The sequence below is a fragment of the Nothoprocta perdicaria genome, unplaced genomic scaffold (assembly GCF_003342845.1).
Source record: "Nothoprocta perdicaria isolate Ctin4 unplaced genomic scaffold, notPer1 scaffold_6, whole genome shotgun sequence".
In the NCBI taxonomy this organism is placed as follows: Eukaryota; Metazoa; Chordata; class Aves; order Tinamiformes; family Tinamidae; genus Nothoprocta; species Nothoprocta perdicaria.
This window is the reverse complement of record NW_020455865.1, coordinates 6260796-6287365: the sequence shown is the minus strand read 5'-3', so window position 1 is coordinate 6287365 and position 26570 is coordinate 6260796. Positions and strand designations below refer to the sequence as shown.

Below are 26570 nucleotides of genomic sequence, written 5' to 3'. Positions count from 1 at the left end.
AGATTACAGAATATTTTGCTCTGGGATCTACTCTAGGTATCTGAATCTATACCAGTTTTGGTTCTCTCAATCAACAACTGTTCTTCATCGCTGTCAGAGTAGACCTTGCTGCTGATGGGGTGTATTGCAGACACCTCTACTCCACAGAGTTTTAGCGACAGCAAGTGTGATCAATACCAGCATTTACAGACTGTCCTGAAGATCTGGGTGGAGGGTTTTAAACCAGTGTACATGTATATGCAACCCCACCTGCTTGATGTATCCTCAGCCATGTCTGGCTTGGCACTCAACAGCAGTGTAGGCAGGAGACAAAGTAACTGGAGATTGCTCCTTCCTCCTGGCAGCTCCTGAGGCCTCTCAGGAGCAGTAAGAAAGGTCTACATATACTCAACAAGGCCATCTTTTCACACACCATTAGCCCAGATGTGAAAAGCTTCACTCTCCATAGCCATCTCTGTCGATAGAGCTGACTACTTTTTTTTTCCCCAGCTGAATAGTTTTCTCTTAGAAATATGCAAATTCAGCAAAATATATTTTTTTGTTAACATTTTTAATGGGAAATTATTGAAACACCTCACTTSTATTTTAACATTTGGCCTGTTCTGTCTCATCCAGTACAAAGTAATCAAAATCCAGCAGAGAAGGCCTCACTAGGATAGCCTCTTTTAATTATTTACCAGAGAATTTCCTTTCAAGGAGACTGCCCTGAAATTCCTGAGCTGAAATATGCTGGGATGTTGCCTTTCACCCAAAACACTAAGAATGACATTTTTCATTTAACTATAGACCTTTTCTTCTCACAATGAAACAATTGTTCCAGAAAGCTTCATTTCTAGACTGGAATGGTGTCTTTTACCAGCTGAATCATAGAAAGGGAGGTTTGACTCAAAGCTTTTAGAGAATTAACAGTTGCTGCAGCAGGACTCCCTCTTATGCAGCCAAGGCAGTGCAGAGAGAAGTCAGCGCACAGAGCCTTGTGTGGTTGATGCTTTTTATAGTGACAGATTTCTTTGCATAATGCACTTTGGGTGATGTTTCAGGAGGTTTATTTTGTACTTATCTGATGTCAGAAAAGTACATACTAAGTCTTCAAAAAAAAAAAAAAAAAAACAGACTTTTTTTTAATCAGCTTATTACAGCCTTCCATGTATAATAAAGCATTTATATGGGAGTAAACCTGGAATCCTAAAGGAGTTTGTTTTAAAGTGACAGATTCAGGTCAGGGCTGCTAATGAACAGTCAGATTGATGTGTGGTACGTAATGATGGGGAAAAAAGCATTATTGTTTTACAGGAGAACCAGGCCTGTTAGAACAACTCACTTTCCTGTTAGAACAACTGGCTTTTAATATCTTGTCAATACCTGATATCTCATGGAAATATGAGCTATTCTACAACTGGTAACTGAAGTAACTACACATGTTTTGGGCTCCTTACCTGTCTTCACCTTGGCGAAGGCTAAGAGAAATCCTAAAAATCCATGTGACTTTTGCTTCTCTAGGTACAGACATTGAACAGCACTAGCACAGGGTAACATCTGCTTTTTCTCCTCTTTCTTGTTTCTTATAAATAATTTTTAATGGGAGCATAAGCTCCTCATTTCTTTGTCCCCTAGTTGGCTTTTATTCTATTTTTTTCCTGAACTTGATGTGTTTTATTTTCATTATGTTCCTATAACAAGTAGTCAAATAATGCTGGTCTTAATGACAGACAAAACTGATGTCTGCTCATCCTATTTATGAGAAAGAGTACCAGAAAGATAAAAATGGGCTTTGCAAATGGGAAAATGGTAATGCAGAATGCAGAATGGTAAAAGCAATAGCTCCTGTTCAACATTCCCAGGGAAAGATGACCAGCAAAAAATACCTTAAAGAATACATGAAGGTTGCATCCACCTTTATAGGGTTGACCCTTCAAAGCCTGTTGGGATCTTCAGCTGGTGCCACTTGTATCTTCCTCTTAATTAGTGCTGTTTTAAAAAGCTCCTTGAAACCAGTCCTCCTTTTTGCTATGTCTCAGTAAAATCCCAACCACTCAGGGGTCCTAGAGCATATCTTAAGGTCCCCTGGTGCCACATCAGCGATATTAATTTTCATTAGGAAATGATGCAATCTGTGCTCATTTGGACATCTCTGTGCACTTCATTGGCTGTACCAAGGTGCAGTGCAGGTGTTCACCTCAGGCAAAGTGACTTTTCATATGCTCCATTTTAACTGCCTATGTTTACTGAATTCAACTGAATTCAACTGAATTCAACACACTGAAATTTAAGAAGTTATTCAGGAAAGCAGCTTTCATCCCTGGACTCCTGACCCGCTACATTCTTGAAATCTGGGATTCCCTCTCATTTCAGTACACACGAGTAGTTTCCTACAACTCTGAGCCAGAAAAAAAAGATACAGGCACGATCTAAACTCATGGTTTTGAACCAACCCTTTGACTTTCCTGCATCTACCTGCATACATGCACACACCTAGTATTGCAACACACAGTTCTCAGCACCTTGCAGGACTGAGCCCTTCACTAACCTCTCTAAATCCAGGTCTACTAATTTTSAAAGCAAACCATGAAGGTTTCTTATCTACATAAGCTTTTTCTGAACAGACTGTTTGCTTTGGCTGAGCCTTCTGTGTTAGTCCTCAGCAGAGCTGATGCTGAGCAATGAATGGTAGATTTTTTTTTATCAAGAGAGACCAGAATTATGGAGATAGTTCTCAAGAATCTGTAAGTAGGTCGAGAATGAGCTCCCTTGTCTGAGTAGCTTCTAAAACCACAGGAAGATCAAAATTAGAGCCTAATTCTGAACAAGGAAGTATCCAGTTTTGCCTATTTATGCTGTAATGAATCTTTACAAAAACCTGAGTCTAAATGCTGTAGATAAGTTTGAAATCTAGATCTCAGTAGTTAGATGCATGACATTTAAATAATGTGAACCTGTCATCACATTGCAGAGCAAAATTTAGTCCTAAATTACAGCACTACGCAACCCGAGGAATCTCAGAGAGAGAGATGCTGCACTCTGTCAAGAAGTCTGCCCTAAAAACAAACTGAAATAAGGATTATTTCACCACTAGAAAACTTCTATATGTGGTTTCTATTTGCACCAAAATCAGCAAAGGCAATTCTTTCAGACTTGACCTGAGTATTTGGGATGTCACAAGACTGTGACAAAATCTACTCCATGGCAGAGCTTTATATTTGTACATCTTTCTCAAGGTCAYAATCACTGCATGTGAGAGTGGGACACCCAGACCCTAGGAACTGTTGGTGGAACTGAAAACATTCCTGGAATAACAATTGCTGTCTGATCCTTTCTCCTTCTCCTCTTCTTTACAGTGGTCAGTTGTATGACTGTGAGTCAAGACAGACTCTGATCCCTGTTCTGTGCAGCTTTTCCAATAGCAGTCTGGTCTCTCAGTCCATCTCAGGCTTCCATTTACCACTTGTAAAATGAGGATAGCTCTATGTGMCATGGCTATATAACTGACAAGCTTGTATTAATTATGTTTGTGCCCAGCATCAAAGTGAAACCTGAATTTTAATAGAGTCCTCAAGATTTCAAGGTTGTCACTATAATAGATATAGGTTAATAGATAAATTACATACATATATGGTATATATAACAGAGATATATATGTTGTGTTTCTGCCATCATGATGTCACATTAAGTCTGTTTCCTCTCTTAAATTTACCAGCACTATAATCCAGATTTTATTTCCTGTGTTCCTGCCAGTAGCTCTGAGAAGCCTTGACCTTCAGCTCCTCTTGGAACTAATCATTCGCTCTTTGGTACACCCTATGCAAGGAGATCTGTGAGCACTTTGAAAATCTTCTCAGATAAACACTTTTTCCTGTGTAGACAGATTTATATTCCAAACAATTTGAAGGGCAGATGGTTATGTTCAAAGAAGAATCATCTCAGGTATTGAAAAAGTAATATGCATCCTACTTGTTTCTATTAGAAATCTTTGTTTTTAATTTTCTCTTTTTGATATTTTAGGACAAAATAATTCCGTTGTCCAATTTCTACTGGAAACTGTTCTTCTGTTAAAAATCAAGGAATCTCATAGCAATGTATGTAGGCAAAAACATTCTTAATGTGCGCAACAAGAATGAGTCATTGTGATTTTGCCATTTCATTTTTCTTCTTTGTTCCGTCCTATCAGGTTGAACTTCTCCATGGAATTGAAATACTGTTTTAATCTGTACTTGTATGTCGTGTGCTATGTAAAATATTAAATAACTGTGGGATATTTTGTTTGTTTTCATTACTGAGGCAAAACTGATTGGAGGAAAGGCAGGATGGATATAGGGAAAGAAAGGAGGCCACCCTTAGCTATGATATTAGTACCCAATTTCTTTTGTATCTGCTACATCCAGTAGGGATCATCTAGTCAGCTCTTCTTCCTCTTCAGGTTCTATTGCAATGATAATTTTTTATAACGATATCTTTCTTGTTTCTCTTGAGGGATCAATGGCAGGGTTATGTGAGGTTCTTCCCATGGGTCAACTTTCTACTTTGAGAAAAGCTATCTTTGAAAGGCATTAAGGACCACCCAGTGATTGCATTGGACTGGAGATAAACATGAGGACATAACATGGTGTAGCCAGGATTGTTCTGTGCAGCAACGCATGAATCTCAACTCTGCTGCCATGGTGTCACTAGGACAGCCCTCTCCTGCCAGTCAGCCTGGTATTACACATTCGCAGGAAGCTCCTGCTTATATAAGAGGTACATGGACGAGTCTGAGACGTTCAAGTGAATTGATGAAAGTGTTGAAGATAAGAGGCCATTTGCTTGTCCGTTCTCCTTTCCCATTTCCCAGACAGGATATGTCTGCTTAAAAGAGGGCATCTCATGCCATGTTAGATGCCCYACTCTGTCCTATCTATACTACACTTAATTCACCAGAAAAGTTCTAAGGTGCAGAAAAGTGTAACTCTGCTATAGGTGTATCACCTCTACGAGCTTCATCTGGATTTGTTAAATGGTACTCATTATCCCTAAGATTTTAAATCCATCTCCTGTAGCCTGCTCAATTTTATATAACCGAGGGTAGTCGGATTGGTTCCCCAATTAAATTGACTAGATTTTTTTTTCTTGTTATGGAAAAGGAAAATCATCTTTGGTCAAACAATATATTTGTACCAAATATTCATCTTTGATCAGGAAAAGAATCAGAATTGGACAATTCATGAGGAGAAGYTGAAATTTCAAACATTTTTGTAGACTTTTTTATCTTCGTTGCTTTCCACATTTATTTCATTTACAGAAAAATAATAATCTTGATATTAACAGAATGTAATTTTAGATAATGAAAAAATAATGAAAGAGAAATTGCAAAGAATCTATGAGGGGTAGAAACTGATATGTAGATTAGATATGGCATCTTGGACAYAGCAGACCATAATTTGACAAGGTCTAGCAGGTTTCATGTGCCATTTCAAACTCTCTGACACAGAAAGAAATTGAAAATATGTCCCCATTTACTTCCTTATGTGCTGTCTCATCTGTCTCCCAATGTGTCTTTCCCCTAACACTTAACAGTGAGATCTCCATCTTCCTTTGTCTCTGCTTTCCAACAACTGACTGCAACATCTAATGCTCATGTTTTGGTTTTTTTTGTTTGTTCAAGGAAAATGCTTTAGCTGGAGAGAGGACCATGTGGCTTGGATTGCCACTCAGCATTTCTTCTCCAACACAGGGAGCTGAGCAGCAAGTCTGTGGATCCTGATAGACCCTGGTGCAGGAGGTGCCATCTGCCAAATGCTGTCCTAGGTGGTGTTTCATCAAGTGGGCTAAAAAGAACATTCAGTACACGGCAGCCCAAGTCCATCACAGCTATCACAAGAGCACGTGCAGACAGCCTGGAGTGGAGGTGGATTCTGGCTCTGAAGGGAGGCTGGGCAAGAGGCCAATAAGCCTTTCTTCTTTGCCCATGTTTTCCTCTGGGGATAGGAAGGCTTAGTGAGGCTGAAGATGGCTTTGGGGATGAGGATGGCACCAGGAAGCACTGGTATTCATTCATCCAAGGTGCAGCTTACCCACACAAGTTTTAACACAGGTAATTGATTTATTCAGGACTTTGTGGTCACTCTTGACTCTTTTGAGGTCCCTAGCAAAAGTCCTATTGGCTTGAAAACAACATCTCTGCTCCTTTTGCAACAGCAAACAGGCTTTCTCAAATGGGGAAAAAGAGGATAAAACTTATTCATGCTTTATTTACCTCTGTCCTGCCCCATCACCCTCCTACCCTTACTCATCCTTGCTCACCTGCCTCTCATACCTGCAAGATTTTTTCTGTAGGATTTGGTTGCTATTGCAGCCGTGGAGGCAGGCTGACTGCAGGGTCACTTGGGCTATGCCCCCTGCCTCTGAGGAGGGCAAAGCTGCTGAGGTCCACGTTCTTCTTGGTGATTTCATATGATAGCTAATTAATGTCCTCCCCACGTTTCCATGGGAACTGCATGCTGTGCTCTTAGCCCTGATCCAAATGGGCATTCTGTACACTTCTGAAGCTTTAGCATCAGCATATTAATAAGACTTGCTGACGTTCTTTCCTTTCTGCCACATTGGCTGGTAAGTCTAAATTTGAATAATTGAAAAAAGCACATTTCTAAGCAAGCTCCAAGCACATTCTCTCATATGACTTGAAACAACTGGTCCCAGAAGTCTTCTCCTACATTTGGAGAGAGGAAACAGAAAGAGTCCTGCTCTACCAGGTGTTATGGGAAAGCTTGCATCTGCTTTTGTGGTTTCTCTGGGTTATTTGATGGCTCCAGCTTTCATGCAATTCCCAATTTAATTGCAATAAGGGCCAAGTATCTGCCATGATTTGGAAGGATCATCTGTGCATTAACTCGGCTGGACAGTCTTACGGTTTTCTCCCTAACTCCCTCTTCTACAGTGGAAAGGAACTGTGTTTCATTCTTCTATGGTCAGACAATGGTTACTCATAGCTCAAAGGTCACGACAAGTTTGAAGGTCCCTTTTAACATTAAACTGGATAACAATACCCATTATGCAATTTAGTGCTTCTAGTTTTATTGGTGAAAGATCTCTCTGGGGCTCCCAAAATTCTCTCTCAATTACCCTCCATTATAATCACTCTCTTGTAAATTTTTTTTCTTTTCAAACAAGTAGAAGACTTGGAAGTAATTCCCCCAGAAGCTGATTAACATTGCTACAGCATTGATGTGAATTCTTTCAGGGAATTTGGACTACTTTCTGTTATCCCAGCCCAAAGTATACAGCATGTCTATGCATCTTCTGCTGACTACAGAGCAAATATCCTAAAACAAATGAGTGTCATCAAATTCTGGGCCTGACTGCCATACGTATCTCCTACATGATGAAAGAAGGCTTACAAGACTGAGCTGTGGAAGCAGAGCACATCGCCTGCATGCCGTGTCATGAACATTTCACTTGGGAAAGGCAGACTATGAAATTTTTCATGCTATGTAAGCTGGATCTATCTCTTTCTTCTATAGTGGAATGCAACACAGTCTGGGCCACATTTGAATTAGTTGGTTTTGTTTTTACCTTTTCACTCTGAACCTAAAAAGCTGGCTGAGCTGTCAGTTAATTTTCTCCTACGCTGGAGGACAAGAGACTTGATCTATGACATTTTGTCTTCACTCCAGCACACAACATCATCCAGCCATGCTGCAGTATCACCACACAACTGTACTGCACAGAGACTCCACATCACTCTATTGCAACATCAAGAGTTCCCAATTAGGTTTTTATGCTGTCAGATATCTATATCAAACTGCCTTCCATCTCTCCCAACTGAACTCAGTTTTCTGCACTCTATCTTCACCTCTCCAAACCATGGTGGAAACACTAGCCATTGCTGTCTACCATTGCTTGGATCTTGACTTGACAGGTTCTCTGGGCTCCCAAAGTCTTGCTAAAGCTCCCAGTGTTGCCCTCTCAACTGCTGAAGCCCTATATAAAAAAAGCCACAGATTCTGATCATCCTGAGATGTTACTAATTACATGTGAGAGCAATGGGATTCCTAACAATCCTACAAATACAAAGCAAGACTTAGCTAATGTATTATTAGTGACCCAGGAGATGAGAGATTTAATTGCAGCTTCAGTGGTGTTAGTRACTAGAGATGGTTACTTCTACTAAGAAAGCAATTCATCAAGTGAATTTCACTCTCTCAGTCATGAGGAGATCACATCATTGAAAGCAGAAAGCATCTCAGGCTATATGTTGTTCAAAAGCAATGTGTAGTATTTTTAGAACAATATGTCTTTTCAATGTCAACTCTTTGGTTCATACATGTAAATTAAACAGTATATTTCTATTCTTTGCTTGGATGGGTGTTACTGTCAGGAACATCATTTCCACTTACAAATATGACATTCATTTCAAATGAATACTCTATTTGTTTAAAACTAACTGCTGCGCATACTATTGCTGGGGAATATTCTCCTATCAGAAAGCTGACATGGAAAGGTGACAACTATAAAGCAATCTGTTTGGGTGACTGGGTCTATGAACATGAACCTCTATTGCATAGGTAAAGACCCAGTCAAACAAAAAACAGAGATGATCAAACTAGAAGAATTAGTCAATTCACAACTTCATAAATGGACTGTCCAACAAGGATAAAGAGAGATCTCAGTGTGAGTGAGGGAAAATACAGAGTAAAAGTGACTACACACTGAAGTGGATGGATGTCCATAGACATTACTGTTGATTTCACTCCTTTTTCAGACATATGCACTTCCCCTCATTTTGATGGATAGACTGGGACTCGTCTGTGTTTCTGTGGCTATGGATTCTTTTACTTTTCTTAGTAACTATCCAGAGAGTTTCTCCTACAGCTTCCATTGCTGATTTAGTGAGAGAGTACAGTAAATGTACATTTTTATTATAGTATCCAATTTCTTCCTGGCTTTGATGACCATTAAGCAAAACCTCAGGAATTAAATTAAACCCGAAGCCAGACTTAATTGCCCTTTTCCCTGGTGCCACATGAATAACACTGCAATACATGTATCTCTTTCCAGAAGAACTGATGTTATTTTCAGAATCTGAGCCAAAGTCTCTAAACAAGAGACATCAAAACTTGTATGAGACTATCAAGCTCACATGTTAAATCCAAGCCAGATCTGGACCTTGGCCTTTGAGTCAGGGTCATCTCTCCTGCTCAGACCTGACTTTCTCCAAGATACATCTCCAGGTCTAGAAGTGGGTAGGATTAAATATTTACTTCTCCCTCTTCATGGGGGAGAAATTCTAGTCACACTAGCAATTTTCACAAAGAATCTTAACTGAAACAAAATGAAATGGAAAGAAACACCCCACTCCTCCCACTGTTCAGGCTTGATGATCCAGCTCAGCTGATCCTACATTTATACACTCCATCATATATATACAGTTTTTAAAGCCACACACACACACACACACACACACACACACACACACACACACCATTCACACACACATATTTCAAAATGTTAGATAATTTTTGATAACTCATTTTAATTTGGTTTCTAAATTCAGGGTAGATTTATTTATTTTGTTTTTTTTTTTTTCCTTTTTGAAAATCTTGCAGTTATTTGGAGAAAATTTACTCATCTGTTATATGCATTTTCTTTGTGGACAAAGAATTGGCAAATGATGCATTATTCACTGCCAAGGAAACAAAGAAGTAATGATTTTTTCCTTCTTTAAAGAGCTAAAATGACATGTGTACCCTTCAACTCTACAGCTATCCTTGGGCATGTGTTTTCTTGCATTGTGCTTTGGTTTTTGTGGAAATGAGGGGTTTTCAGTGTTATCGGAGACCCCTGAACCAAAACCAAAGGTTTGCTTTTAAGTCTATATTTTTCAAAGTGACAGATGATTTTGGTTGTCTCAGTTTTGAGGACTCCACTTGAGACACCTCGAGGAGAAGGGATTCAGGAGGATTTACAGGCACTGATCCGTAAGGGGTTAAATTGCATTGCTGAAGGCAGTAGCAGACYGATTCCTGACATTAAATGGAGCCAAAATTTCCTGAAGAACTTGCTCCCTGGGCTGCACCTCTGCCATGGGCACTTGACATGTCCCACTCTTCAGTAAGAGGTGAGGCTCTGCCTTCAGTGAAAAGCCTTCTGAGATGGAAACGCCAAAGTGGAAAACCTCCCATCTTCACCCTCCCTCTGCCCCTTATGTGTCTTCTCCTTGATAAGGCATATATTTTACCCTCAAGAGACAGCCATTGCCTTCTCTCCTCCAGCAAAGATCAGCACGGACTGGGTGAATAATTCAACATAAAGCTGGCATAAATCTCAACAGAAGAAATAAGTTTTATCTTTGACCATTTACTCCCACTAGGAATAATGGCAGTTCTTTTACATTTACATATAACTTTTGTGTTTGCTTTGATTTTTTTGTTTGTTTGTTTGCTTCGACTTGGCACCTGCATAGCAGAAATCTTTACAGTTCAGTACAGGAATTTGCCCCTCTCTACTTCTCCCTTTATTTACTTCTGCTGCCCCTGAGGCCTAGCAAGCAACACCCTCAAGGTCAAGAGAAAGTAAGGTGTTACCCTTTTATGATGGATTATAGAAATAACAAACATGCCTGACAGTTTTATACAGCTGCTAGAACGGGTTTAGTTTTCAACAAATGAAGAATTTCCTCTTTTTTCCTCTTTTGTATATTAATTACATTTTACAAATTTTACTTTTCCCCTTTCTTTTCTTTTTTTCCCCCTTTTCTTTCTTTCTTTTTAATTTTTTTCTCTTTTTTTTTTCTCTTTTATTTTTTTACAGCAAAAGGATCAGTCACCAATATGTCCACTGAAAAGTCCGGGTTAGCAGAGTTTGGCTGTCATCTGGTCCGACTGTTTGAGGATCTCGGTGTTGTACAGGTCTAGAGCATGGTTCACACGGATGATCTCGCTGTTGGTGAGTTTCAGGCGGTGCTTGAGCATACAAGAGAACAGATCCAGCTGGGGCTTCCCTGGAGCCACAGGAGGCGCCAGTCTATTGATTCGGTCCCGAATATCCAGCAGCAAGAGCATGACGGAGGAGGAAGAATAGAACTGCCCGCCTTGCGTGTACGACTGGTTGACCTGCTGCACAGCACTGCGCAGGAGGTCGGCATTAAAACGCAGGCTGTAGCCAAACACCTGCACATCTGAGATCTTGATGTAGAACTGACGCTTGGTGGGGTCAGAAAGGTCCACAGGCCCTTGGCCAGTCTCGTTACGCAGCAGGGAAGGCAGCCGAGTCCGGCTCCGTAGGTAGATGTGGACTGTCTCAAAAAAGGTTTTCCACCGGTTGCCCAACAGCAGGGTCCAGTTGTAGCACTGGCTGTTTTGGAGGCGGATTTTCTCCCAGCGGGGGTAGCCATACTCCCCAAAAGGCATGTTCCAGCCCTCGGAGTGGCTCCCACTGAATGGGTTGACATAGACAAAGAACATAGGGTCCAGGCTGCTGTTGCGCATCTGGCAAATTCGCATGGAGATCCCGATCACCATGTGGATGAAGTCCATCCGGTTCTTGTTGCTTTTCAAGGTAAGGGACATGCGTTTGCGCCACCTGGGATCGAAGAAGGTGTCCAAGCGGATCTCATTGCTGATGAAGGTAGTATGCACGTACAGGCGAGAGTCCATTTTCTGCAGCAGGTACTTCAGCTCTAGGTCCTGGAAGTCTAAGTCCGTTTCAAAGCTGATGAACTGTTCACTCCGCTCCGAGTCTACATTTTGAGGCTCGCAACGACCCCGATAAAGCTTATAGCCCTTGTTGCACGAGCCACAGAGAGAAATGTTGGCAAGACTGCACATGGCACAGCTGTTGTTGCCCCCGATGATGCAGGGGATGGGGCGCTGGCACAGGCTGGTGCCACCGTGACATACGCAGCTCCGTTGGCTTTCCAGAAAGGTCCCCCAGAACCCATTCTCGTTGCAGTAGAGCAGGGACTGGACTCGGGTAAGCCATTCCTGTATTGTCCTGCAAGGGGAAAGGGGAAAGTGTCAGCGTTGTATAGCCTCACAGATTCTTCAATGTCAGCATCAAATTACGAACATGCTGTTTTCAGGGATAGCTCTGAGGCACAACCCTCAGAACAATCATATCTGCTGGTGTCTGTGAATTATTCCAGTCTTTTTCTAGAGTTTATTTTACATCAGCTGTTCACTCCTTCAATGGAGAATGAAAACCCTCTAAGAAGCAGTTATAAGATAGGGATTGATCATTTCAGTTCTCTCTTTTCACCCTGCTTTAAGAATTGACACCAGCCTAGCCTCCTGCTAAAGTTCCCATGGATGTGGGGAGAGAAAGYTCAGCCATGGGAATAGAGCAGGGAATGGAGCTCACAAAACCATGCCAGAAGAGGAAGTGCAATCAGATAACGTAGGTCAGCAAAGCTGCTAGGCTGAGGCTAGGCAGCTCTTCATATCATCAGCCATCTCTTCACCTACCAAAACCAGACTTTGAAAATGATTGGAACAAAAGCAGTAGTAACCACTGCACATGGTACAGGGAGCAATAAAAGCAGAGAAGAACATAGAAGTCACGGTGCACAGTGCTGAAGCTGCTCAAATGGCTTCTCCTTTAAAGAAACTGCTGTTAATTAACCTCCTTTTTCAGCCTCTCCCCTTAACAAGCAGCCACACTTCTGTTCCCAGGCCCCACCACTCCCATAATGTCACCTCCACATTCTGCAGCCTTGAACCAGCTCCTAATGACTGACACCATAACCCACGTGCGGATTCTGTGCAACTCCCTTGCCAGGGTGCATTTTCCCCCCTCCCCCTTCTCCCAGCCCCCCAGGAAATCTGAGCACAGCGATTCCTTTCTCAGCAGTCCTCACCAGAACGCCTTGTTCAGCTCTCTTCCCCCTTCTTCATCCCCCCCAGCTAATGAATACTTCATTGTCTCCTCTGGGCAAAAAGTTCTCCTTAGCACTGCAGTGAGAGGACTGGCTAATGACAAATTAGGATTCAGTCCCTGTAGAACAGGAGGAGTGATTATGGACAGAGGCTCTCAGAGCTGGATTAGTGAAATTCATGGCACCTGCATAGCCTGACCTCCGAATAATCATTAAGCTGTAGGCTGTATCAAAGAAGGCATTAAATGATACAGCAGCAAAGAACGGCAAGATGATTAGGGGGAGGGAGGGAGTGGAGGGATGAAAGTGTAAAATGGAGGAAAGAGCTGGAAGCAAAGAAGTAATCAAGGAGTAGAAGCAGAATGATAGGAGGATAATATCCARGTAAAAGGAAAAGTGAGAAATACATTGGACAGGAGGAACAGGATGGAGAATAAAACAACAGCACTAAGCATGGTAATAAGCACTGGCATTAAAGGAGATAGCAGGGGGGAGGAAGAGAAAGAAACTGAAAGTTTTCCTGCAAGCGGGAGAAAAAAAAAACAGAGAGAGAGAGGCCAGGGAGCCTGGGCACAAGTCACGGGCCTTTAGAAATARCTGCTGTAGAGAGAGACTCTGACGGCCCAGCCTGCTCCTTAGGAAGAGTGCACAGGACACATCCTGGTGTCTAGGACAGCCCTGCTTCAGCAGAGAGCAGACAGCTCAGTGTGAGCTTGCTTGCTTCTTTTGCAATAAAATTACTTTTTTAGCGCATATGAAGCCTTTTAAGTCCTACTTGGAAAGCCAGCCAAGTGGGCTTGAATTCAGCAAGGATCCTGATTCTGGTTTTGACTCTCCCAAAGTGCTGTAAGCCCACCTTGATTTCCCTGCACTTCTTTAAAAGAAGGCTGGTCTCTCTACTACTAACCTAAGGATAAATCTGAGGGAAGACGAGCAAGTGGAGACTGAAGTAAGACCAAAGCATGTCCTTAAAAATATACATGCTGATGACATAGATTTAGTGAGGGGGGGGGCAAGGGATACTTAAGCTTAGTATGAGATTCTTACATGCTGCCTTTTTTCAATACGTGGATTGGTGACAACAGTGAAAAATCAGAGTTTGCCTTGAAGGGAACAGCCACTGCAGCTCCAAGCACCTAGCACCTGCAATTTAATTTCTGCCATGAAACGGGCAGGGGGAAAGACCACTGACACCAAGAAAAGGAGGAGCTGAGACAACAGGCTGGGACTGTAGAAGGCCCTCTGCATCCCAGCTCCTCTCCATGCAGTAAGGATGATATTTCCCTGATGCTCACAGCTTTTTCCAAGGTGGCATTTGTTGCCTTTTCTGGGACTGGGTTTCGGTGGCGGGTATGGTTGTATTAGGCATCAAAGTGGTTTCTGAGGTAGGTTTGATTAGGTATTTCATGGTGTCAGTGGTGTGCCTGTGTGCACTCCCACCACTTTACTGTGGCTGTAAATAGCCCTCTATAGCTGCATATATAAATGAAGCCAAAAAAAMCACTGAACAACTATCATAGAAAGATCTCAGATACTACTGTGTGCAAGTGAGCATGACTGTCCTGCTTTCTGTATGCACTCACTCATGTACGGAAGGATTCCCAATATGTTTGTGCAGTGCTGGCTTGATGTTGTGTTCTCTAAAACAAGTTTCACATTGTCAGTAATGCCACTGAGTTCTTGGGATAAGGACTGGTAGGTCTGGAGCCTTGCTACACATGGCAAAACTTTGTCTATGGGAATACTTCCTTGTATAGGTGCAGCTATCCCAGAAAGGAGGCTGCAGCTACAGTCCCTGCCCCGTATGGGCTCTGGGTTCAGTAGTTATTGTGCAGACCCAATATTTCCTCATCTGTCCACATTGCAACTGCATCTGTCCCTGCACTGTATGATGCTAATAAATGACTACAATACTTGGCAGTGATTATTTTGTGTACTTTATATACTTTATTAATGACCACCATGAAAAGAAGACAAATAGAAATAAATCTTCACGGAAAGAGTTACTTGAACAGCCTGTACAGCAGAAGACCACCAAAAAATCAGAGTCAGATCACTATATCCTAGTCCGGAGCTGGTGTGCTCTAGCTCATAAATAAATAAATAAATAAATAGATCCTGCTATCCTTCCCTTTTTGTCTTATTCTAACAGTTGGCAGAGCAAAACAAGAAAGGAGTCTCAGCTAAGATCTTGCAATTGAAACTTGCAATTGAGAGGAGATCAAGGTGAAGAAGTTTTTTCCATGTATGTGTGTGTGAGGGGGTTGCATTCAACAAAGGCACAAACAAGACAAAAAAAAAAAAAAAAAAAAAAGGCTACCTACCATCTGGTGATGGTAGCAATAAGCAAAATAATTAAATGAAAGTGCAGAATCCAGGGCAGAGCTGGACATTGGCTATAAACATGACAACGGGAAGTATGATAAAGTGAAAGAGAGGAAGAGGGATATAAATTACCCATTTTATCTTGCAAYGGGGACAGGATAAGAATATATGCAGGACCAGTTACTGTGCTTCAGCTGATAGGAGGTAACTTCTTAAAATACACACCCCACCTTTGATGGCTCAGAGAATATAGCCAAGAAGGAAAGTCAAGGCAGAAGGAAGCTCGAAAGAGCCACTATTTGATAGCTGAAAATTAGTAGCAGATTCATTCGTTTTAATTTTCATTTTCCTGCTTTCTGACTTCCCATGAAAGTCAAACCCTACTCTAGAAGTTCTAGTGTGATTCTTAAAGGACAGATATGGAGCTTACTGTATGGAGCAGAGAGGTACGCTCTACAATTTTTATTCTCAGCAGCTATGAGGTATATTCTTAACAAATGACAATAGGTCTGGGGCCCAGAACAGATTCCCTTCCCCTGGCCCTCCTTTGGGTCTTATTTTTATTTTATATCCAGAACTTTAAAATACAACGATAGGTGCTCATTCTACAATGAAGCTTTAACAACTAAGGAGTGGTTTCTTCTTTAAACCAACAAACTTGCCTGCAAAGAGGTGCTTTTAAGCAAAAGCAGTGCAGAGCAAATCTATTTAAATTATATACATATATATATTTCTTATATTTCTTTCTTTGCTCTTGCAAAAAGTTCGTGGAGAATCATCCTAATTACCAAAATCTTTATTCTTACTTTCCTTTAGAAACACCTCTTTCTTTCCCTGAGGGCAATGAATAGCAGTCCTATTTCTCTCTCTTTTTTTTTTTTTTTTTACATTGCTTTTGAATATATAATGTAGGCTTGCTATTATGTGTATTAAAGTGAGAGAGAGGCTTGCTCTTAATAGACCCTTTCCATCCTTTCAAAGCCACTGGCATGCTTGATAAGCATCTGTCGTTCTGTACAGTAACAATTAGAAAATTAGAGCATTTCCAAGCCCCATGAAAGGAAAGATGAAATGCATACCTTTTCTACTACAAATTTTTCTGCTGTGCCCCTCCCCTGACTAGCTGCAAATGCAGAATGACAAATAAGAGAAAAAAATGATAATATGCCTGGTGGTGTTGACTTAAACAAATCAAGCACATCAGTCAGTTAAAAAAATAGCTGCCATCATCTATTTCATCGTCCTTCCCCCAGATTTTGTACTATTAGTTGGAGGYTCCTTTTCTGCCTGGCTGGCTTTTTAAAATAGAAGAGAAATGCTAAAGACATATTTATCTGAAAGCTTTGCAGCAGTGTGGTTGGCTGGATATCTGCTAACTGCTGCTTCACTTTGCTATTGTTGTAGCACATCTCCAAATAATGTCTGGACATGTCTGCAGCTCCTCCACCAGTTAGCAGCTCAGCCAATTGGGAGATGGGTCAATTTTAGGAAGGTCTCCAAAGACTCCCTTTAATAACTGCTTAAACTTAATAGATATTTCTCCTCATCCATGGTAACTCCATCAAATCTTTGTCTAGCAACCTGGATGCTTGGTAATTGAAGAGATCTTAAGCCCTGGAAGAGTTTCCTGTGCTGCATGGTGGCTAAGTGGAAACACAACCTATTTAGTGTCCAAGGGGCAGAATGATAACAGGAGACACCAGTCAGTCAATTAGTTTTCTCCTGAGCTTGAACATTGAGCTAAATAAAGTGAGTGAAACAGCAGTTCCTCTGCAAATATTAACTTGGCCACACTAAAAGCAGCTATAGGACAGGGCTGTGGAGTCAGCAGGAGTTGACTATTGGATATCAATAGTTACTTTAGTTGTAATGGAAGACTTACTCTGTGCATCTGTAATAACACTGCTAGGGTTGGTTAGTGCGGATTGGCAGGTTCATGCTGCATTTGGTAGGAGAGAAAAGCGCTAGTCCAAGTGAAACCAAAGCTTACTGAAGCACAACCCAAAAATAAGCATCATGTGCGTTATATTTCCATTTTAACAGCAAAAAGATGCTTAAGGCTTGGTTATAGTATCTGATGCAAGACCTTCTAAAATAGAATTAATCAGCTTGGCTATCTGACATCAACCCTCTAACATCTTTTCACGGTGCTATGGGATATATGGGTGCCCCTCACTTGGGTAGGTATAACCAAACAGGARAGATGTAGCTGTGTTTAAGTCCACGATAAAGGCTATTTAAATCTCTGGCACTCCCAACCTTCTCCCAGATTTTACCATTTGTCCCCACATTTCCATGTTAGTGCATCCTCAAGCCAAGCACTTTGGCTGCGAGGAGGGTTTATGTTCAAGGCCATGCTCTGCCCCGTCAGTCACCCTTCACAGCACATGATCCCCAATAATGGGTGTGCAGATACCTTTCTCTAGGCAGCTGGTGGTTAGGGTTGTGCCGACAGCGGACACTGAGGCCAAAGAGTTTGCGGGCAGTGCGCTGGATCTTCTGGCGCTGGGCTTCCAGGGAGCTCTGCAGGAGCTTGTACCGGTTCTGAAGATCCCAGTCGTTCCCCCAGTGCTGGTGGATGCTCCCAATGGTCAGGAAGTGGTTGCTAGGTAGCCTTTTCATGAAGGATTTAAACTCATCTGGAACACAAAAGCATGTGGAGGAAGAGGGATCAGTACTGTAATGAATTTGCAAAGCTTTTCATTAGCAGAATGGAGGAAGAGATGATGTACAAGACCATCAGTGCTCTGTTAAAGGGAGCTGATGTCCGTTAACTTACGGGTCTGTCGTTCTCCTTCAGGAAGTCTCCTAATTCCATGTCTGTTACTGCTCCCATATGGGAAATGAAACCCAAAGAATATTAGGGTGAAATAGTATGGTTAATGTGTACAGGGTGGAGACAAAAAGAGAACAATTTCCCAGGAACATAGGATTATGATCTAGGGGTTATGAATAAAAAAAAAAAAACAGAGAACTGTAATTATTGTGAGTTAAAGAGTTCTTTTTTAAATTGTTTTTCAGCTGCTACTAAAATGCCAATTGTTGTTGAAGTCAAAGGATTATGGCTGTGTTGTTAAAAGGAAAGAAAGAAAGAAAAAAAAAAGACAGCAAAAAAGCTTAAGAAAATCTGCAAAGGAAKGGTTTGAATTGTGTTAAAATGTCCCACTTTCTCATTTTTTAAAAAGAGCATTCTGATTCTTCATTTGAAGTAAATGATTTGCTTTATATAACAATGAAAATAAGAGAGCTTTCAAGTCTAAAAATCAGAATAAAATATGTCAATTTTAGCAAAAGAAAAATCTAATTGGTCCATAAATGTGTTGTTAAATGTTGGTTTGTGATCATTTTATTTCTGCTTGATTTTGTTTGTGGAAGAAAAAGCATTATGTAGAGTTTTTTCTTTTGTATGTGTATGAGAAAGACGGAACAGAAARTATGGTACCACTTCTGTTTAGAACCATCCCTTTTGCCCTAACTAAGATTAGTTTGGTTAAACTCTGGTTACCAGGCTAGAACATCTTCATAAGGAAAAGGCAGATAGTTCTACTTTTCTCAATAGAAAATAACCCCATTTTGGTTACTAGAAATTCCTTGAAGATTGGGCATCATAAAATACAAAAACCAGAAACGTCATAAAGTGCAAAAAAAAAAGAGAAGATCAGAGCTTTCACCAGAGCAGGACATCCCCATGTGTGTTTGTGCATGTGGAAACAATTGACTGTAGAGCAGCCCTGCTGAAAAAGTCCAGGGGATAGTGTAGACAACACTACATTCTCATTGCAAATAAGACAGATTATGAATCGGGCTAAATTAGGAGGAGGTCGTCCAGCAATTTGAGGGAAATTAGTATTYCTCTTTTCTTGGTCCTACTTGGTACTAATTGGAGGCTGCACCTGGATTGCTATGTTCAGGTTTAGTTCCCCACAAATAAAAGGGGGTTTTGAGAGCCCAGAGAAGGCACAGCTGAGGCTAACCARGCTGGTCGCTAATCCAGAGCATATGTCCTAGGAGGAAGAAGCTGAGTTTGCTTTAGTGGGAGTCCAAGGGGCAATTAAATAAGCACTCACAAGTGCTAGAAAGGAAWGAAGGAGAAAAGCTCTTCTTATTCAAGCCAGGCAATACAACAAGGGGAAATAGACACAAATTGCAGGTTGAGAAGTGGAAGTTCTTACTGAAGATCTGCTTTAAATTAGGGGTAATGTGGCACTGGAACAGGGAGCTGCAGAGAGTTCAAGAAATTTCTCATTTTAGACTTTTCTAGACAAATGTGAGTTGGCCTGATCTAATACTGGTCATAGTCCTGCTGCAACTGTGAGCTTGGACTTAATCTGTTCCATAAAAATAATAATAATAAAAAAAAAAAATTACCCAAGGAAAATGCAACCATTCCTTTTATTTTTTTCTGCATCTCATTTATATAAGCAATAGAGGACTTTAAAATGTGGATATCTTAAAAGAAAAAAAAAATAATAATRTAGAAGTTGGAGGAAATTGAGATAATTTGGAACCAATGGTACAAAGTTCATATACCTGAATTTGCATGATTATATATTTTTGCATGAAATACTTCCTACTGTTCAGCGTTCTGCAATTCATACTTAYGTATGCATTAAGATCATTATATGAGTGGGAAAATACAGGTTCATGTCCTAGTCATCACCACAGTGAAAGTGAGCACCTAATAAAAATAATTATCGTTGCAGTATCAAGATCCATGGGACATCTGCTTGTCTCCTTTCTTCTTCAAAGACAGCAGAGACTTTTTTTTTTTTTTTTGTAAATTATCTCACAGGTTTTTACTCTGTTTCTAATGCTACTTTCAGTGCCCTTCTCCTCCCTCAAAATGATTCTCTCTTGCTCAGTGGTCCTCTGAAACTATCATCATATATAATTGCTTCTGTTGACCATGCTGATTACTTTAGGTACCTTTCAGCAGTAAAAGCTTTGCTTTTGCTTCCCGCCCCTTATAAATCAATTTCCTCAAAAGCCTGTTTGTGCAAAAGACCAAGCTCTTTTCCTTCTGATGATGAATGTGCTACATTTTTCATAGAGATGGGGAAAGGAGAAATTTCMTTGCAGTGTGCGCATTTTGATACTGCAGTGCAACATTGGGGGGAAAACAAATGAGCAAAGAAATCTAGCAAAATAACAGATGAACAGGGTTTATTTATTTATTTACTTATTTATTTATTTTTAAGGAAAAATGTTAGGGGAAAAAGCTCTCCCAAAAGTGCAGTGTCTTCATTATTTATTTATATTTTAGCAATCCCTGAAGGCCTTAACTGAGATTGCAGCTGCACTGTGCTAAGTCTTGTACTTTTCTGGGAATAGCTCATCCTTGTCCCAAGTATTTTCCAGTTAACTAATAGCATTTAGCATTTGTTGTTATTTTATCTATCTGCACAGCAAATATTGGTGATGACTACACATCCCAGGATGTACCGTGGTGCCTTTTTCCCCAAGTCACTAGGCCATGGGGTGGGATGGAGTCCCATGGCACTGACTCAGCATGGTGGGTGATGCCAGGCTGAGAGCCCAGACCCTGGAGAAGAGCAATGGCACAATTGGGAAATGGCCAAATAAAACATATCAGTTCTGGAGATGTTTTTCTAGTGCTTATCTTCTGTTTTTTTTTTTTTTTTTTTTTTTTTTTTTTTTAAAGTATTTCTCATTAGTACTGAAAAAAAAGTAAAATAAAAAAACCCCACACATGACTTTTAATCAAAAGGTCATTTTAAAATCCAGAGTCACGTTTCTGATGCATTTTTTTTTTTTTTTTTTGGCCAGTCATAATAAAATACCAGGACAGAATAAAGCAGTGTTGTTTTTTTTCAATTTACTCGGAAGCAATGAAGCACAGAAGGACTAAGCAAGGGCTCCTGAGCTGGTCTGAAACTGCCAGTTCACTTCAACCTCCTTGACAYTGAAGATGCTATCCCAAATCACACCAAATTTTGATTTGTTCCTACATATTTTTCTAAAATTAATATAGAATTTCAACACAGATCAGAAACAAAATACTTATCTTTGAAACTATTAGAAACTTCCTGCAGAAATGGTATTACACAAAACTTGTGCCTTTCACSCCATTTTATTGGAAAGACTTTCAGATGTCGTTAGAGGTTTATTTTTTTGTTGCTCATTATGAAGAAAATCCTCCAGTCATCTTGAATATTTATTAAAACAAAGCAGCAAAATACTAATACTACAGTCATCTTTGCAAACAACTTTCATCCCAAAGGATAGGTTCACGCATCATGTAACAAAGTGATGAATGAGATACAACAGCTTTTAACATAAAGATAATCACTTCATCTATTCCTGAAAAGCCTCCAGCCCTGGTGGAATATGGCCACAGTGCAGAAGAGAATTTCACGGCAATGTGTCATTTTACAATGGCAAATGGAAAACACCCTCCACTGTTGAAATCTCAAGGGAAGTGAAATTGGATATAATTATCTACCACTGTCTTTGCCTAGGTCAAATGCAACAAGTGCCCAGTGTAACAGTAAAATAATTGCTGTTTGTTTGTTTTACTGATTATTTATTATTCCTGGGACTGGAATTCTTCTCCACTACTGGGTTCTCATCTACCAAGTGTCTGGCTTGGATCTTCTGAAAATGTAAAGGGGTTTGGTGATTGGTGGCCAACATGTGGATCTTGAACAGCTTGTGTGAGATTATCCTGCCAAAGGTAATTACTAGTAATGCATAACTAGTGTCTGACAGGCCCTGCCAGGAATCGTAATCCTACTCTGTGCAGTATATTGAGCTAGCAGAGGCTTCTAAAATATACCTTCTGGTTTGCGTTGGTGTAACCATCCCAGATCTCTCTGACTCTACGGAAACATTCAACAAATCCATTGACCTCTTTAACTAGTGAACTAGCAGTCACCAAGGCCAATAACCATCCATTGAATGTGTCTTGTAGCTCTTACCAAGATTGTCATCTGCCTTGTGTCAYTGACCACTACTCGTACTTGACTCACCAACCACCAGGCTGACAGTGTGATCTAGATATAAAAATATGTACAGTGGCGGAAACACCAGCAGGTATTGAAGTACAGAGCAGTCCTTAGCAGCCTTTGAGGGAACATCACAGGCCACCTCATTTCAATCATTAAGGAGTTTAAGGTGATCTTCAACATCACCTTAAAAAGAGAAAATTCTGTTGGGAAGACATCCAAAGAAGCAATTTCTTCAAAGCCTTGAATAGAGCTAAATATTCTCTTCCTTATAGTTTTCTTTCATACCATGGAAACCTAGACAATTTTGATAGTAATTAAAGAAAATGTGTCGCAAAGGAACTGGCTAACACTAAAAGGTCAGAGGCAAGGCAGGGACACRTTTTTGATTAAGTCCTGTTTAATGTCCCTATGGCTTCTGGATAGGAAGACCATTTTAAATTGATTTTTAAAGGAAAAGATGCAACTTTACTGTTCCTGAAACCTTTGAAATTTGTGTTGCATAAGTATAATGCACCTACTATGGCTGTTACCAGCATCAACGTAGAACAAACACCAATGGAGCACCCACAGTTACACTGGGAGAAGAGAGAGGCAGAGGAGAAATGTTCACACCATCAGCAACATCCGCAAATGTTCAACAGCCATCAGCACTGTAAGAGAGATAAGTCACTTCCCCTTCTCATCTCTGTCTCAAATGAGGTGTCATCTGGCCTGGGCTCGCTCTCTGTGAATTGYCTTTCACCAAAGCAGAATAAATCATTCATGCAAATCTGAAGAGCAATTTCTGCATCATTCATATTGTGGAAGTTTCCCTGGAGGACTATTAAAGAGACATTCTGAGCTGGTTTGATGTGAAATGTCAGATTTTTAATAAAACAAATTTTCCCATGTAAGTTATCCCCCTATATACAGAATTATAAGTGTGTTCCTGTGTATGTGTGTTTATATGTGCATGTATATAGCAAAAACAACTGTCTTAGATCACATCTTGGTGCAATATACTCCCACTTCTATGAATAATACAGCACCATATTGGGGGTAAAAGGAGCGTTCTTAATGAATATAAACCATCATGTTTGGTTTGAAATAAATCAGTATGGAAATTTGTTTTGTTTAGTTACCTGAGTTCTCCAGATCTTTATAGGCTTCTGTCCAAGACTTGGCCATGTTTGCTAGCGTGTACTCCATGATCTGGATGTCGGTGATGGGGCAGTTGCACTGTGGGAATTCCTCAGCACACTGACAGCCACACTGGCTGTTCCGGCAGATGTATTCCCCCTCTCCATTGCACATGATGTAACTCAAGGCAGACTGGACGAACTTCTCTTGTAAATACTGAGGAAAGATGAGCTGAAGACCTGGCATAGAAACAATGATAGAAGGCAATTATGTTGTAGGGTTTTTTTTTTTTTTTTTTTTTTTTTTTTTTTTTTTTTTTTTTTTTTTTTTTTTTTTTTTTTTTTTTTTTTTTTCCAGAACCTGTTTCATTAAATGCTTGGGAAAGTGCTTGGGAAAGATGGGAATTGAGTCTGCTGAGAGTTTTCTCCTGGAGCAGTAATGGGTAATGAAGCTGAGACACAAATTTTATGCCTCCGGTACAGAAAAATGGATGAACTGAGGTCAGAGCCTGTCTGCTCTATGAGAGAAGAGTGACAAGGAACTTCCCTCTCCCTGGTTTCCAGTGTACCCACTTTATCCCAGTTCTCACTCCCACTACAGTGTAAAGCACATGAGTGCAAAGTCTCCTTCATTCCCAGGTGGGTCTTTTATACTTTCCAAGCAAGCTCTGGGTTGGTGACGAGCTTTATGCTGTTCAGACCTGTTTTGAGAGAGACTAAACAAGTTTGGAACTACAAAAACAAACAAAAAAAATCTGTCCCCCAAAGAGAAAATGAGATGAAATAAAGAGAGAAGAAAGACAAATAATATGGGAGATATTTATAAAAGTGTCTTGCAGAGTTAAGTGCTCAATTCCCACAGAAAAAATACAGGAGTTAGGTACCGGAGTCTTTTCAGCTGATTCCCTGCTAAGAGGGCTACTTGCCAAGCCCTATAAAAGTGCACATGGATTTAGTGCCAGTGATTTCAGTGGTGGTCTGAAGATTTACATTAGCTAAGAGGTCTGTCCTGATCTCTCTCTCTCTCTTCTCTGTAGTTTTTAGGTATCCATCTGACTGTAGAGGCACTAGTGTCGGTATACGTGTGCTTAGGTAGCAGAGAATACACTAATATTTGAAGTGTTTGCTCTAGCACGTGTATTATGCAGCACTGCCCTCCTCCAGCCCCTGTCTCTGGGCTCCCTACAGATGGCCCCAGGGCCCTGTAGGATCCACAGCTGTTTCCTTGCACCTGATAAGTTCTGCTTGTCAGACTCCGTCAGCATCTCAAGTGCAATGGGCAGAGAGAAGAAAAACTCAGAATGAACCTTTCCTGAGGAACCCAGCTCGCTCACCTTCCTTTTAAAAGGCCCAGGGTTTTCGGAGTGGCAGATAAAGGAGTTTATGGCTTGAACAGCCATGCTGAACTCCAGTGTAATGAAGGCACGTGGGTCAATTACCCATCTGTTTGTGTTGCTATTGCGCTGAATTACTGTATCTGTTGCTGACAGCTTGTTGGAGTGGAATGAAAATAAGACAATAATTCAGAGGATGAGCCTGTGCAGAAAGGGCAGAGAGGGCAGAGAGGGCTTTGAGTTCGTTTAGGAGTTCAGGCCCTTCTCTGTGGTGAGTCATGTTCACCCCAGGCAAGAGAAGAGCTGTGGGTGACGCCCCAGAGACCCACATTACCCTTTTACTCTTGGATCCACAGAGATGCTCCAGCCTTGCCAAGGTCCTCGGGAGACCAAATATGGGGGAAAATCAGGTCAGGGAGGGCATGAGGGACCTCTGCTCTTTGTCCCCTGCCACTGGTGCACAGGCCATGGTTCATGTGAACACCATGCCCAGAGGCAGTGAGTTGCCCTCTTGTCTGACCCAATTCGCAGTCAAGTGCAGAGAGGTGGCAGCTGCCAGACAGAATAAACAGACTGCAGCGTTGGGCCAGAGAAGATGTTTGCGACATGTACCCATGGCAGGATTTCAGGCCTGGTGTCTGGAGGAGGTCTAACTATTACAGCATGATGTTGGAGGGAAGCGCAGAACATGCAAGGAGCGCAGTGCAGTTTAGAGCATCCCTGCATGCACCTCAGGGCTTCATTCAAGAGAATGAAGGTCCCAACCTTCAATCTGAGATTAGATATGATCTACACCCTCCAGGCTCCAAAACTTTTTTCAGCATGGCAACAAAATGACATGCTTTTAGAGAATGGTGACCTATTAAAGAAGCTTGAAGAGCCTCAAGGTGGCTCTACTCAGTGAGACRTCGAGCTCACAGGAAGGGGCCCTGACCTCCTTGATGTACATTAACCCTGTTTATTCGTGGTCCAGGTCCCATGAATAAATCTTTGCACTACCTGCTTCCTGAGGGAGTAGCCTAAGCTGGTCCCATCCTTTGAATGAGAGGCCCAGATACTCACAAGCTCTGAGCTCACCATAATTTCACTGTGATTTTTAACTTGAACAACAGCACTAAAATGTGGTCAGATCTCTTTTTCCTTTTTTTTTTTTTTTTTTTTAATTGGAAGGGAGAGGATGTTAAAAAAATAAACTTGTAGGAATTGCACTTGCTATTGACACAGCCAGGCTTCTGTACCCCTGCATGCTCTCACATGGAGTGTGCAGCTTCATGCACATGTCTGTAAGTTCCAGGCATATCTATAGGCTTCAGGACAGCCATGCACTCTGTGATGCATCCGTGCATATTCACAGGGCTGTACACTGCATGTCCCAGAACATGTAGAAACCTAAATATCCTGTGACCTCCCAAAATAAAACCTGGTTCCGTGTGACACTGCAAGGTGTCTCATGCAGATTGCTTTTTCCTTCATAAAGCTCATGGTTTCTAAAAAATCTTTCCAAGAAAACTCTCTTTTGTGGAAATCGCTTCATGTTCACACGGCAGCATAAAAGACTGTTTAAGTGTTAATCAGGCCTGCTGTATATTTAGCCCCAATTCAGCAAAACACTTATATAAATACTTTAAACAGATAAGCAGTTCTGCAGAAATCCATGCAGCTAATTGGAGCATTTAACAAGAAGCACRTATTCAAATATGGCTCAAGCCAAGAACACAAGTGTTACACACAAATCAAGCTACTCATCAGAACACAAKGGCATATACAGCAATTGCAGAACCAGGATTTCAAAACTACAAATATGCTGTGGCAACTGAATTTTATTTTAGCTCTTCCAGCTAGTAGTTTCCTTGCAGAAGAAATCAGTGTTAGGGCTACCAAAATACAGCCTTTGATGCATGTATGAATACCCACACATACCTAGACACAGGCATACTCATATCAACAGTTYTATATCAAACATCCTTGTGGCAAGATCCTAGTA

General features: G+C 41.0%; 1 protein-coding gene across 2 annotated transcripts in view; it reads right to left on the bottom strand.

Annotated features, from left to right (window-relative positions):
• Window positions 1-9666: 9666 nt before the first annotated feature.
• The window catches only part of BRINP1 (BMP/retinoic acid inducible neural specific 1), an 85739-nt gene continuing 68835 nt past the window's right edge, over window positions 9667-26570 (bottom strand). For both annotated transcript variants that reach the window (XM_026049163.1, XM_026049164.1), the window contains exons 6-8: window positions 23256-23492; window positions 17583-17805; window positions 9667-11961 (exon numbers count right to left, since the gene is read on the bottom strand). In XM_026049163.1, coding sequence (XP_025904948.1) covers window positions 10821-11961; window positions 17583-17805; window positions 23256-23492 — 1601 coding nt within the window. In that variant the 3' untranslated portion in view covers window positions 9667-10820. The remainder of the gene's footprint in view (window positions 11962-17582; window positions 17806-23255; window positions 23493-26570) is intronic.